Here is a 14,405-nt window from a genome sequence, read left to right as displayed (position 1 = left end):
AAAGAGGTCAGGAAAAAAATGCATACCTAATTTTCTAGTTAATGAAATATTTAGAATTGAAGTTTCTATGTTTCTGGAAAATATGGTTAGAAAAGTTTAAATTGGGGGGGAAAGCGAGTTAGTCAGGGTCCTTGCATTGTAACTGTCCTGCCGTTGTATTGAGTTCTTACACAGTTGGTGGTTAACTAGTTGAAGTTAAAGTTGTATCATTAAGTTGTTTCAGTAATAAGTTATATGTGTTAAAGTTGTATTATTAGAAAGTTGATTATTATCAAGATATTTATCTCATGTTGTTGTTGAATCAAAAATCTATGTGTTGTTTGAATTATAAGTTTGAAGAGAATAGTAAATAAGAAATGAAACAGAAGTTTCTTCAGTGTGTTTTCAAGTTTGTTTGTTTTTGTTGAGATATATCCGGCAAGTGATTCTGTTTGTTTGTCAATATTAATATAGAAATAAGAAGGATACGTAATGTATTGGAAGAATAATAAATATCGCAACATTAATAAGTGAATTAGAAAACATCACAATAAGTAGATAGATAAGATAGAGAGAGAGAGAGAGAGAGAGAGAGAGAGAGAGAGAGAGAGGAATAGATGGATAGATAGAGATTTTAGTATTGTTTTAAAATTTATTTGGTTTTCTAGTGCCTTTTGTTTCAAGACATTTAGTGTCAATAGAGTTGTGACAGAGGATTTCTCGGAATAGGCTTAATAAATGCAGATATTTCTAATAATATACTTATAGAAGCGTAAAAGTGATAACAAGTCTATGAACAAAGAACAATTAGAAAGTTTGTTTCATTATGTTTTAATTAACATTTTTAAAACCCTTTTCAAATTATGAAATATATACTTAGTCTAAAAAAAATTTTACAAAAAGATAAACGCAACGTCTTTAACTTGAAAGGGTTATAATTATGTGAAAATTAAAATGTCAACCTTGAAATTATAATTATTTATCAAACCAAACGAGCCTGTTCTTTTGTATTGAAATGATAAAATATAATTAAAAATAATAAATACAATAATTATCAATTACATTGACATGGAACCAAACAACAATGCAACGTTGAAACAAAAATTATTTTTTTATAATAAAATATAAATTGGAGACTCATATAGGCAAATAATACTATTTATTTAGAAGCCATTTTTTTAGTCACATAGACCATCATACTGTAGTTCAAAGCTTGAAAGCACTATTTATAAATGGCAATGTAATAGAGTCAAATGTCTTAATAAAATTAAATCAAATGACATTGAGCCTTTTGACATAAAGCTTAATATTAGCCCTATGTGATAAGAGCCTTGTAAGTTAAGATTCTTTTTTAAAAAATATATTTTAAAAAAAGACCTGTACGATGTTATAGAGACCAAATTTAGAGTCAATATCATAGAAAAGTTCCATAACCTGATAGCATTCATCATGGAAGGCTTTGACACTGATCTGCGACGTCGCAACCTGTGGGTAGTAGAGACAAATAGCTCCTTGCCACATTGTACAGATGTGTGACGTAGCAGCAAGCTATTGGTCTAAACTGCCCACAGCTTGTGACGTAGCAGTTCAGGTCTTCTATATATATCCCCACAGTCATGCATAAAAACAGATATAAAATATTGCAACTAAATTGTTGTAGACTTGGTCTGGGACATTAGAAATATAGTCTTCAAGACTAGCTTTGTATTGGTCGAAGTGTATTTTGTGTACAATATACTCACACTTTTATAATGACAGTTTAAATAATAAACTTACTTCAATTATGTACATGTATCACAGTAGCTTTTAATAAGTTCATTTAAATAATCATTATAATACTAATTATAATGAGTTAGTGTATCACAGCGTTTGTGTTATCTTTATTTAGACATGTTTCTTTCATACAAGAATAATTTCTATTTCGCAAAAGCCAAAATCAAAAATATTCATACATTTAAAATGATAAAAGTGTTTCATTTAACTCATGTGTTCACTTAGTAGATCCTACAAGATCTAGAAATAGTGATAGTGTTGAAGTGGTTCTTCTTCCTCCATCTCACTCTCAGGTTGTACAGCTTACATTGTAGTTGTAGATCTGGGATGAACTGCACAGTTGATTACAGATCAGATTTTTGTTTAACTGTAAGAAACCAATCGAGGCACCGTGGCTGAGGTGTCCCTGATTCGAATCTTTGACTGGGATTTTTTAATTTCGGGATCATTGGGCGCTTCTGAGTCTACCCAGCTCTAATGAGTGCCTGAAATTAGTTGAGGAAAAGTAAAGGCGGTCGTTGTGCTGGCCACCGTAGGCCACAGAAACAGGTGACCTTTATATCATCTGCCCTATAGACCACAAGTTCTGAAAGGGGAACTTTTTACGAAACCAATGTTCTTGAGCAGCAATGCGTAAACCACTGTCTGCAGGCCATTTCCGACCTGAGACTCTGTACAGTCCGGCCTCTTGAAACCTCTGCCAATAGTATGCAATTGAATCCGCAGAGGCTTCGTTTCATTGGCCTCGAAGTTGTTTTTACATTGCTGTGACACTCGTGATGAAAATGTATATACCTCCCAAGGCCAAAAAGTTTGGAACCACTGAAGGCACATTCACTGAAGAAAGAGTTTTGCACAGGCTAAATACGTTGTGTGCCGCTATCACTATTAAACATTGGATGTTTTGACGCAATACTCCTGACTTTCACTTCCACGCGGTTCTAAAACCAAATAGTCACGTGAACCCATTTAAATGGAGCATTCGTTAGTGCCGTTTTTAAAATGCCCACCATCACAACTGACATTGGCATAATGAGAGTTTATGTCGCAAAGAAAATGTTCGTAAAAAGTCTTCTTACTTTCGCAGATCCTAAATTTTTGTTTGTCGCTCCTCTGGTTTTTGGAAATGGTTTGGAGTCTGCTATGTTTCCTTCTTGGCTCTAACTGAACCATGTTTGGACAGTTCACGTACAACCTATGTGAATGTACGTGTGGATGCAACTTCGCACTCCCATCAAGACTTTTACTTTGAATGTTTCTGGGGCTGCCATGGCATAAGGCGTTTTTCATCTCGTGAAACTTTCTCTCTGTCCTAGCCAAAGTTTTGTTCCGAGAAGAATAATTGTCGACATTGAAGTAGATATTTAATGGAGTGTCTAGTGAACTGCCGTAGACATTAGATGTCGGCGTTGTTGGCTCTACGAATTGAGGCTCAAATTTTAACGAGTCATAATCATAAAGAGAAACATATGATGAATTGTCAGTCATGCAGCTTCTTCCCGATATGTTGGATTTAGTCCCTGAAAAAATCGTAGGCTTTATGTTTCTATATGGTTCTTCTAAGTTCTCCGAAACATCACTACTGTAGTTGCATACACTGTAAATATGCTCCCCCTGTCCACTAGTAGTAGACTTTGTCGAACCAGTTAAAGTACGAAATTGCTCTGAATAGGTTTTGAAGTTTATTACAGACTGATTAACATATATACATGTTTTGTCATCAGTGTCATCCCTTGGCACGGAGTTATCCTCCCCTGGAAGGTTGCCTTTCATTGCTTCCCTTAGACTGAAGCCGAAGTAGCGCTTGTACAAAACGGAGAATTTCCGATTGACTTGAAGTTTGTGCCGCTTCAAGAAACAGACGATGGCGACGCTGATGAGCAGGAGACAGCCGACACCGACAGACACCCACATGATCACAGGCGTGAAGTCAGAGTTCTCTGTGGGCATACTGGTCGAAGAGGTGCTAGCAGTTGATGGTGTTGATGCAGACGCTTGAACTGTGGCCATCCTGGCAGTGATCTTATTTCTTAAGTCATTTAAATTCCTTTTATTGAGTGGCGATGCAGTTTTAAAACTCGTTTTAGAATTAATCTTTCTCCTTAGTTGTTGATTTCGTATTGTGAAGTTCAGTAAAGTTTCTGAAAAAAAATAGACAATATATTATGTTATTCCATTTGTGTTTATGCAATAGAAATCTGAATTTTTTTTTCTTTTTAAGATGCAAGATACTGTTTCAAAGCAAACTGGGCAACTGTTTGCATATGTTAACAAATATTTTGATCTAGTAAAGTCGCACAATTGTGTACAATTTAAGTCCTTGAGGGCAATCCTAATAATATATCCAAATAAATGTTTCCCAGAATCGGGACATTGATTTGTTTTTGCCTACATTTAACGGTATATTTAAATATATTTAAATTAACATTATCTAGACACTTTCGCATGTATTTAGGAATGGGGTGTTTGTATGTCTGGAAGCGCCAGGTGTGAGTTTGACCTCACTGGCGATGAGGAGAACAAGTGGCGGTAAAAGGCTGCTAAAAAAGACAGCAGGAGAGCTCTCACAAATTTCGCGACATACACATATCCCGAAAAAGACGAAAAAGACTTACATAACATAGCCCCTTGGCGGAGAAGGGACTTGACTGCATTAAAATGTGACGAAATATGTAGATCTTCATAGGGTCTATGTCGTGAAATTTTGCATGCATATTATATGTTCGGAATCGAAGACCATGCCTTGATATTATTATTACAATTTATATTCCTTTACCGTTAGTGAATATGCACAATTAATGTCATGATTATGTAATGATTATATAAAGCAAATTAATTAATGTAATAATCATATTATACAAAATAAATACACTGAGGTTAGAGTCAGTTGTTTGTTTCTTGTATCTAGTAGAAATGTCCCACCAGAAATATAACGTTCTAGTGCTACTCTCCCGCAAAACAAACGGGGCATGGTGGAAGTCAGGGTTCAAATCCTAACATCATCATGAAGACAGCCCAGTGCGCACACCATATTTCTAGGCAACCAAAGGAAATAATATTACGTAATGCGAATTAGGTCACATATGAAATAAAGTCACTAGTCATTCATATCAAATAACGTTGAAAGACGAGGTGTTTTTTTTTTTTAATTGTTTAGCTTACAGCTTGATTTAATGTAAACATACATACAGGCCTACATAGTCTACACAAGCGCCAGGTTTGTATTGAAAGTGTTAAAATAGTTTGTATAAAATAATACTACCTTTAGCTTGTTACAAGTTACACTGCATAGGTTCAATGTGTTGTGCTCAGGTAAGGATGTGGGAAGCTACTGCTCTCTCAGAGACATCGTGGCCTGGAGAGACTTAACGAAAGGGACACACGTTTGTTATAAGCCTTGCTATTGTTTATGGTGGGATCAGGCCATGTGTCTGAACATACTATAGATCATGCTAGCCATAAATATGTCTTTCTTTAAGACGTGTGTGTGTGTGTGTCAGAGTGTGATTGTGTGTGCGTTTATGTCAGAGTGTGATTGTGTGTGTATGTGTATCAAGTTGTGATTGTGTGTGTGTGTGTGTCAGAGTGTGATTGTGTGTGTGTGTTTATTGTTTATTTAACACACTATCAAGGTTTCATGTCTTTTAGCCTTCCATTCTGCCTCTCTCTTTTTCTTTCTATCTCTCTCTTCTTAATTCTCTCTCTCTTTCTCTTTCTCCCTCTCTCTCTATCTCTCTCTCTCCTTATTTCCCTCTCCGTCTCTTTCTCTCTCTTTTTCTTTCTTTCCCTCTCTGTCCTCTCTCCTTCTTCAACTCTGTCTCTCTCTCTCTTTTTCCCACTCTCTCTCTCTCTTTCTTTCCTATTCTCACTCCCTCTCTGGAAATATTCTAATAATGTGTAATAAAAGAAATAATGTTTTGTTTCTTTTTGATAAATCCTTGATATAAATACTATTTTACAGACTGCTCTCCGATTGGTCCACACTGCCTACATAAGTTTATTTATACTTTTCTATTTATACATTTTCTCTTAATGTGACCTTGTTTTAGATCCGTCTTTCTCCATGACCTGTTGATAACAGCCCACTACTTGTCAAGGTCTTTGTGATTAAAAAAAAAAGCAAAACAAAACATCTTCTCTCTATATAATTATTTTCATGGCTCAAGAGTTTGGACAAGAAGTAAAAGAAAGATCACTCTTTCATTTCTGTATTATAGGCGCCTATCTAATTCTCTACAAAAGGCTTACTTGTCCTTAGCTAATACTGTCTCTGTATAAAAAGAATTCATTAACTGTGACTAATTGATAAAATGATTGGTCATTTTTTTTTAACTGATTCATGTTTTGATACGGACAAGGAATAATTGTGCAATGTTTAACCTTGATACACGAATAGGAAGTAGGAGCTATATCGTGTACAAAATTCCATCCAGACAGAGTGATTTGATATAAGCTTTATTACACCTTTAGTAAAATCACTAAAATTAGAAAACTTCAGGACAGAAGACTTAAAAGGGAAGTAGCAATTATACATAAAACACTGAACCCTAATCTTCAAATACAAAAACAAAATCTAATAAAATACACAGAAAGACACAAAGATAAAGGCACATTCCTTGTTTCATATAATAGGACAAATTTGTACAAATACTCCTTCTTCCCTAGTGCTATTAGAGCATGGAATGGGTTGCCTGAGCTAGCCAGGAGAACCAGTGACTTGGCAGAATTTGAGTCATTGGTTAATATGCATGACGCGAAGGACGTAATCATTTTTTTAAAGTAACGTCTGTTTTCTATAAGATAAGAAACTTTGTAAAAAAAAAAACGCTTCTATCTAACTCTTGCTTCTGTGTACAAGACTTTGGAATGTTTTGCCGCTATGTTCAAATTGTCAACAGCAAGGTAACTTGCAAGGCATCGTATGACTCTTTAATTTGAAACCGCACCATAGCGTCAACAGGCCTCACCACAACGTTAAGCATCCTCTAGGTCTGATTCCCATGGTTACTTGCGCCAAGACTAGTGGCTATTGACAAATACTTACATTTTTCACCTTTACCTCCCCGGCCTGCAACCTCTCCCCCAATACTTTATGTACAACAAAGTATTAACATTTGGACTGGGGGATCCACCCCTAACCCTATGTCGTCAACATGACGTGAACAGGATACACTCTTGAGTTTCACAACGAGACTCGCTAGCGTTACATAATGGGCTAGACAAGTACAATGACACTTACATGTTTCTTGAATGGAGAATTATTATTACACAGTGTGTAGCTAACTAGCTGTGTACTGCGCTGAAAACACTTGACCCAAAGACCAAGGCTTGAATTATACTGAACTGAAATTGTTACAAGTTTTAACTCTATCTCTCCGTAATTATTTACCATGTTCAGAAGGAATTATTAATTTTTTTCTCATTTGTATTTCACTAGCCTGTTAGGGTTAAACTTCAATAATGGTTTTCTTTAGAGCAGAAAATGGTGTAATTGGTATAGATAATTGCACGCCCTTTTTATATAACACAAATTAAAGTTTACAAACCCCAAAAATTAAGTTTAATGGGTTCAAATCAACGATGGCATCGTCGATCGGGAAAGAAAGAGTAAAGTTTCTTGTACACTAAAGCCCACACCTGTTCCAATACAACATTTCCTCATGTCAGCATTACCCAAAAAACTCCCTCCCTCTCTCTCTCTCTTTCTCTCTATCTCTCTCACTCTCTTTCACTCCCTCTCTCTCTCTCTCTCTCTCTCTCTCTCAGCTTGAGTCGGGATTTGAACCTGAGCCCCTTTGTTAGGTTGGTAAGTAGAAGCAAAACAGTTTTGGCATCTCAGTCACACCAGTGAGTGTTTCTATGAAAGCCACTACCCTCTCACGAAGGGCTCATTAAAATACAAAAATAATATTTATAAACGTTTTTTAAAATGTCACATTGAAGATTGACGTATGGTAGAAGTAATTTGAGTAAATAGTAGTAGCGTCTTTCTTCAAATGTGTCATATGCATGTTTAGGAAAAGAAGCAACATATTCTTGAGTCTGCTGAGGCCAGTTTTAACGCGTCGATACAGTCTTAAAGTTATCTTGTTTGATAGAATAGTTTAAGGAAGATTATTTGTTTGATTTTTGAAAATAATTGTTGATCTAGACTTTATTTTTTAAATATTTAATCACTAGTACAGAAAATAAAAATCAACCCTCTAGAAGACACTCGTTGAAATCAAAGCGCTGCTTATATTGTGATACGTCTGTGTTTCTAAATTCTTTTTTCTAACAAACAAATTAATTAATACAATTCCTAGCATAGCTTTATAAATACGTTTTGTCATTGGAGATCTACTTAATCAAATAAAACATTAAACTTATTAAATTCATATCCTTAATATCAAACTATCCCTTCAGATGGACTAAAGTATAACACATCTACATTATCCGTATGCCTACCACATCACACGGCAAGATGTACTTGAGAGCTCGTCCCTAGTAAGGCAGCTATAATAGAGAAAATGAGTGGGAAAGCTGAGAAACCTTTCAATCGCTTTCCTAAAGAAAGAGAAAGAATGAAACTATTTCCAATGTAATGGCTCGATCGTCTCTATTTAAAACCTTTTAATAAAGGATCTATGAGATCAGACTGCTTTATTACAAATTCTAAGTACGATACAACTATGACATTTAACTAGGATCGTTCCGTTCAGTCTTATCACTTAGCAAAAAAAAAAAAAATTGTAACTTTAGAGGCTATTAATTTTCTTTTCCAAAAATAAGGATTTTTCTACTGTTTACTTGTTCATTTTTTATTTTTTTTTACTATTCCAGTCTTTTTTATTTCTAATTAATTTTAAGTTGTTTTTTAAAGGACAATGTCCTTTTCAGTCTATGTGATTGATAACATAAAGCTTATATGTTTCAGGAGGCAAGGCGGATGATTGTTAAAGCGCCTGGCTTCCGAACCGGGGATTTCGGGCTCGATTCCTGATGAAGACTAGTAGGATTTTAAAATTCGGGATCATTGGGCGCCTCTGATTTCATCCAACTTTAATGGGTACCATACATTAGTTGGGGAAAGTAAAGACGGTTGATCGTTGTGCTGGCCACATAGCATCCTCGCTAAACAAGGGCCGCAGAAACCTATAACCTTTACATCATCTGCCCTAAAGACCAATAGGTCTAAAAGGAAACTTTACTTTTTATATGTTTTAGCATTATGACTATCGACCATAGCCACTTGCAAGTAACTCAAGTGCGCTAGAAGTTGGAAGCCACGGCGACTTCCTAATCATCCAGACATTCAGAATGCTACTTTCCGGTATTCGAATTTTATTGAACGCTTTTGTCCTCAGTATGGATATCTTATAATGGTGCGACTTCATTTAGGTATGAATTTAAGGTGAAGTCAAAATTAATGTTAAATTTCATTGGTTTCACTGCAAGACATTTTCACGGATGTGCCAAGATCAAGCAACAGGAGCTGGAAACATCCTGGGCAGTGAACACCTACTGAGAAGAGGCTGCAGACATTGTTTGAAACCTATATCTCGTAGAGATAGCTTGTCGCCAAGTGCGCAGAACTGCGTGAAAAGGTCTTAGTAGGCCTAAGTATAAAATACTAGGAATTTTTGAACGAGTACAAGACCATTCGTTACACAAGGCCTTAGCACTGACCTTTAGCATTGCAACCTATGGGCAGTGGAGACCAAAAGCTCATTGACACGTCACAGTCTGTGCGACGTGGCAACAAACTATTGGTCTCCCCTGCCCATGGATTGCGACATCACAGGTCAATGTTAAGGCCTCCTGTAACAAATAATCACGGCATGAACCAGAAATTCAGAACTATCAAAGACCCTTATTTACGCATGCGGTGTAGAACACATAATTAAACAAAGAACAATTATGTAGGGAAAACATGGAACTGTTCATAAATTTTTGTTTTACTTGCCCAAAAATAGAAAGCTGATCTCATGAATAATGGCAACAAACGCGTAGGGCTTTGCTCATAAACATGGAGCCCTATAATAATATCATCTAGCTTTTAGTTGGGAGTTGGGAAACAAGAAGTTCTTTCTCAGAGAATTTCAGAGCTTAAAAAAACAAGAGTTTAATTTGTTCCCCTACTTTCACTTTTGATCACCTCTAGATTATATAATTAAATATACATGTATACATTTATAAACAAAAAAACTATCCAGGCAGTCGGTTTAAAGTCTGCATTGTCATCCCAAAATTCTCATATACATATATCAGCATACACGTTTTGTGCAATGAAAGTATTTCAGAACCCTTATCCCGCGCTAAAAAGGTTGCTCTTAAACCCACATGTCGGTCATGTAAAGTATGATTGCCCTAGATAAGAATGAGTGTTCCTGCCCTATAGAACTGTGCTCAAGCTTTATTGACCTGTGCTCCTGCCCTTTTGACCTATGCTCCAAGTAATCTTTTGAAATCAATAACTTTTTTTTAAATGGAAAAGAAAATAAACAATTTAACATGTAACATAGCCAAAAAAAAACATTTTTGTAAAATCGGTAATTTTATTCGTAACATAAATGATATATTTCAAACAAGTGAAAATGTTTGACCTCTTCTCTTTATACCCATACCATAAACAATATCAAATTTTGTGACGGGTGTAAAAAAAAGGGGGAAGATTGACTGCAATGTACGTCTCTATGATCCATGCTTGTAATGAAAACACATAACGGAATGTTCCCAGGTACAATTAATTTGAATATAATTTATATTTTAATATTATACTGCGCTTTTATGTTTTATACATTGTACTCTACATTTGCTGCATATCAAAATATCTTACTTATATATTTCTTACATATTTTAAAAACATTTTTACGTTTTAGGTACAAGAAATTTGAATATATTTAACTTACCATCAATGTCCTTATGCTCCATTTACTCAGCGACGATTGACCAATTACTAAAACTTGAAGATTAAATAGACTTTTTTTTCTAAGACTATAAACATCAGAGGAGGTTTATAATGTCAAGTCAAAATATCCGGTCTTAGTCACTATATGTGTATGTTTATATAGGTGTGTGTGTGTGTTCAGTCTGTTTGGGTTACTTGCACACGGACATATCTGGTGTTTCATAGTACCGGTAAAAATTTCCATTTGAACTCGGAGCTACTAAACATTCATAACCCAAGCAGGTCATTGATGGTTTGGGGGATATATATAGATAAGTTAGTCATTCGCTTTCAAGTCGTCAACACTGGCGAACGGTCGCTAGCACACTTTATATTGATGACATGCTAGCACACAATAACAAAAACGTCTACACATTCATTCAGAAAGATTACTGTACTCGCTATTTCGAGTCTAGGTCAGTCAGAACTTAATAAGTCTAGAGAAACAAATACAGTTTTGTGGAAAATCACTTACAATAATATCAATCATAGAAATTAGTCCTACAGCGTATTTGTTTGAAACAGTGGCAGTGTTTTCTTTTCTTGATATATTTATTGTATAAGTATAATAGAATATAACGACTGCGCTAGACGAGGCGAGTCAAGGGATTCACGTGTTGGTCACAGGAAAAGTTATAAAGGATTCGGCTAAGAGTTTTTCCATTAAAGAATGTGGAATTAACGAGCTATGAAGTTGTGGAACTTTACCACAATTGTGAATAGCAATTACGAATCTCTCTCTCTTTCTCTCTATCTTTCTTTCTTTCTCTCTTTCCCTTTTTCTCTATCTCCCTTTCTTTCTCTCTCTCTCTCCTTCTCTCTCCTTTTCTGTTTATCTTATTATTTCTCACACCGACCACAGGTGACAATGGTTATGCCTGCGCTGTTTGCGGCAAAATATGTAGGCCACAGCTGGGGCTGCGTAGCCACGGGGAATACTGCATTCTTCGGACTTGAAGACAAGCCTTATTATTTATCTCTCATTTTTTCTCTATCTCTTATTCTCTCACACTAGTTCTCTTTAGTTTCTTATTTTCTCTCTCACGTACTCTTATTCTCTTATTATTTTTCTCGATGTCATTCTCCATCTCTGACGCGTTTACTTATTTTCTTTCACTCTTTCTCTTTCTCTTATAGACAATCACCATCCTACCAATATCAATTTTCCTGTCTTACATTTTTCCCTCAAATAATCTCTCTCTCTTTCTTTTTGTTCTCTCTCTTCTCTGTCATTTTTTACTATTCCACTGTACTAGGATGTCACTTTCATTATTCCTTATTTTCTCTCTCTCTCATTTCTCTCTTTCTCTCCCTCTGTCTCTCTCTCTCTCTCTGTCTCTCTCTCTTTCTCATAAATTAGACTCTACCAAATCCTCTGTAACTCTCTCAAACTCTGATTATATGTGATTCCCTGTAGCTTACTTTTGATCTTCTTTTCTCTTTCTTTTATGTCATCTCTCACTTTCTCTTATTCTGTCTAACTATCTTTTTTTCTTACTTAATCTGTAACTACATTTCTAAATTTCTATCTCTCTCACACACACAAGCACAAACACACACATATTTGTACCCCTTCTATCTCGCTCCCTGGACAGGTTGATACAAAATAAACTAACCCCTGACCTATTTATCGTCATAACCAGATCTCTCTTACCATCACAAAACTGTTCAGTTCTGAAGTTGTTTTTGTGGCTAGCAATTTTACATCAGACGGACACATTCTTATAGGTACACACTCCAAAAAAAGAAACGACTCGTATTAACCTTCCTCTATATAAATTACAAGATATTTGACACTAACTGAATAGGTGATGTATGTCGAGGTTGTAATTTTGGGCGTGATTTGTCTGCCCGGCTATCTCGGACAGTCTATCAGTTAATATATTAACTAATCATAACAGAAAAAGTAATGTCAATATGTTAACATATATTAATTAACAGCGAGAGTTTAAATAACAACGGTTTTGTGAATCGACGATATAATATGACATGAATGGTGATTATATAGCTAGTAATAAATACAAGATCAAAGCACTTAAGTTAGGTGAACTTATGCAACATAGAACTAGTTACCATGCATGCACTACTTAAGTCACAGTGCCAACAGTCCATCCTGGGCTCTCGATGCTCACACCCCAATGCCATGGATAATAGCCAAGTCGGGTCCATGCAAGTACACAGTCTACAGATCAGGCTTGACTGCAACAGAGTCCAAAGCCTGCGTCCCTAAACAAGAAAAATATGCATTCGTTGTGACCGCCATTCACAAGTTTATAATAACAACGCCTTTAGAGCTACGACATGAAGAAGAAATTACAATTAACTAATTTACTCAATACTGGGAAAGAAAACAACCAACAGAGATCTCCGGCCAAAGATCTGATATCCAAGTAAAACAAAAAGAAGCGATGGCGCTAACATTGCGCGTCCTTAGAAACAGCGCACAAACTATTATGGTGCACAAAAGAAACACACCACACAAAGACGCAACTCCAAATCCACATGACAATGTACTACAGCCCGTGCACCGGTATGCAAGCTAGAAAGCGACTAACAACAATAAATACATTTAAAAAAAGACATTTTTTAAAAGACAATGCCCCTATTATTAAACTTCAAATATAATTACATAATCTTAAAATTTTATTTTTTTTAATTTTTATTAAATTCGAGTATCGAACCGGTGACACTGTGAGCTGCTAGAACCTACGCATTTTCTGATTCGGACCAGGGAGGAAGGCATACTTTTACGATTATTCATTAGTATGTTCATTATATGGGCAGCTTGACATCTAACACAGGACCTAAAGTTCTGATGTAGAACTCATGAGATATAGTCTAGATATTATTCTAGTTCTAGAATCTAGACGTAAGCTATATAAGATTTACGTAAAAATATAATCAACTCTTATAAACTTCAATAAAAATGAAGCAACTTTACATTTACTCAGTTATCGCATAATTACGGTAATACGGCTGACTACGCCATGTCGGCTCTAGATCTAGATTTAGTCTCTAGCCAAATTTACATTTATTTAATTTTTATTTTTGAAAAATTACAACGGTCAAACTAGAATTGTCCACGTGTGTCCGTCGCGATAGTAATTCTTTCCTTAACGATATACATCAACTGTTACAGTTCTAGAAAATCGTTAGAGCTGTCTTAGAGATCAGCTGTCCACCCTCCCACCTAACCTCCAGGTTCCTCCATGAAGGAGTGACTTGAATAGAGGTATTGTAATAAAACATGTGACACGATAAGAAAAATATTCCAATCCTGCAATGAACATTGCTTGCGTGTCAATAGATCAAGAAGTAATATTATTTTGATAGCATTGTTGTTTGTTCTTTTGATCTGTTGTTAATTCTCTTAAATGTGGATTCTTACAATGTCTAGCATATAATCTGGATAGAGGAAGAAGAATACGAATTATTAATATCAATGCTTTTGAATAGCACCACTTGTAGTCTCCCCTAGTATGCTTATTGCTCTGCAACCTAGTCTCTTTTGAAGATAAGTAACATATGGGAGTATTTGTAACATTTCAATGCTGCTAACTGGTAGCTCAACAAACACAACTCAGCTCGTTATCTCGTTAATAAAAAACTCCTAACCCACACCGTGATTTGAACTCGGGATTATTTAGTTAGGTGACGAAGAGATTTATCACACCAGGCTACATTTACAATTTAAACTCTCAAACAATAGCAGCAATTAGTCATT

At 35.6% G+C, this 14,405-nt stretch overlaps 2 protein-coding genes across 3 annotated transcripts in view; one reads left to right on the top strand and one right to left on the bottom strand.

Annotated features, from left to right (window-relative positions):
• Positions 1-865: 865 nt before the first annotated feature.
• On the bottom strand, positions 866-10,924 carry LOC106051901 (uncharacterized). 2 transcript variants are annotated; one of them, XM_056004341.1, is made up of 2 exons: positions 10,644-10,924; positions 866-3,893 (listed from the first exon to the last, which is right to left on the bottom strand). In XM_056004341.1, exons 1-2 carry the CDS (start codon positions 10,663-10,665, stop codon positions 2,722-2,724), a joined length of 1,194 nt encoding a protein of 397 aa, XP_055860316.1. In that variant the 5' UTR covers positions 10,666-10,924; the 3' UTR covers positions 866-2,721. The 2 variants fall into 2 exon arrangements, with proteins under 2 accessions (XP_055860316.1, XP_013062569.2); XM_013207115.2 differs by lacking the exon at positions 10,644-10,924 and adding an exon at positions 5,015-6,210.
• The window catches only part of LOC106051898 (putative amine oxidase [copper-containing]), a 40,752-nt gene continuing 36,753 nt past the window's right edge, over positions 10,407-14,405 (top strand). Inside the window, exon 1 of the mRNA XM_013207113.2 lies at positions 10,407-10,471. The gene's annotated coding sequence lies outside the window, so the exon portion shown is untranslated. The remainder of the gene's footprint in view (positions 10,472-14,405) is intronic.

Source organism: Biomphalaria glabrata, chromosome 11 (genome assembly GCF_947242115.1).
Source record: "Biomphalaria glabrata chromosome 11, xgBioGlab47.1, whole genome shotgun sequence".
Lineage (NCBI taxonomy): Eukaryota > Metazoa > Mollusca > Gastropoda > Planorbidae > Biomphalaria > Biomphalaria glabrata.
The sequence above is the reverse complement of the archived record's forward strand: the minus strand, read 5'-3'. Positions and strand labels throughout refer to the sequence as shown.

Bases quoted from the DNA above. Each gene is read 5' to 3' on its own strand.
- LOC106051901 (XM_056004341.1), bottom strand. From the start codon at position 10,665: ATGGAGCATAAGGACATTGATG. The intron at 3,894-10,643 runs GTAAGTTAAATA...ATTTTTTTTCAG, and splicing joins GGAGCATAAGGACATTGATG to AAACTTTACTGAACTTCACA.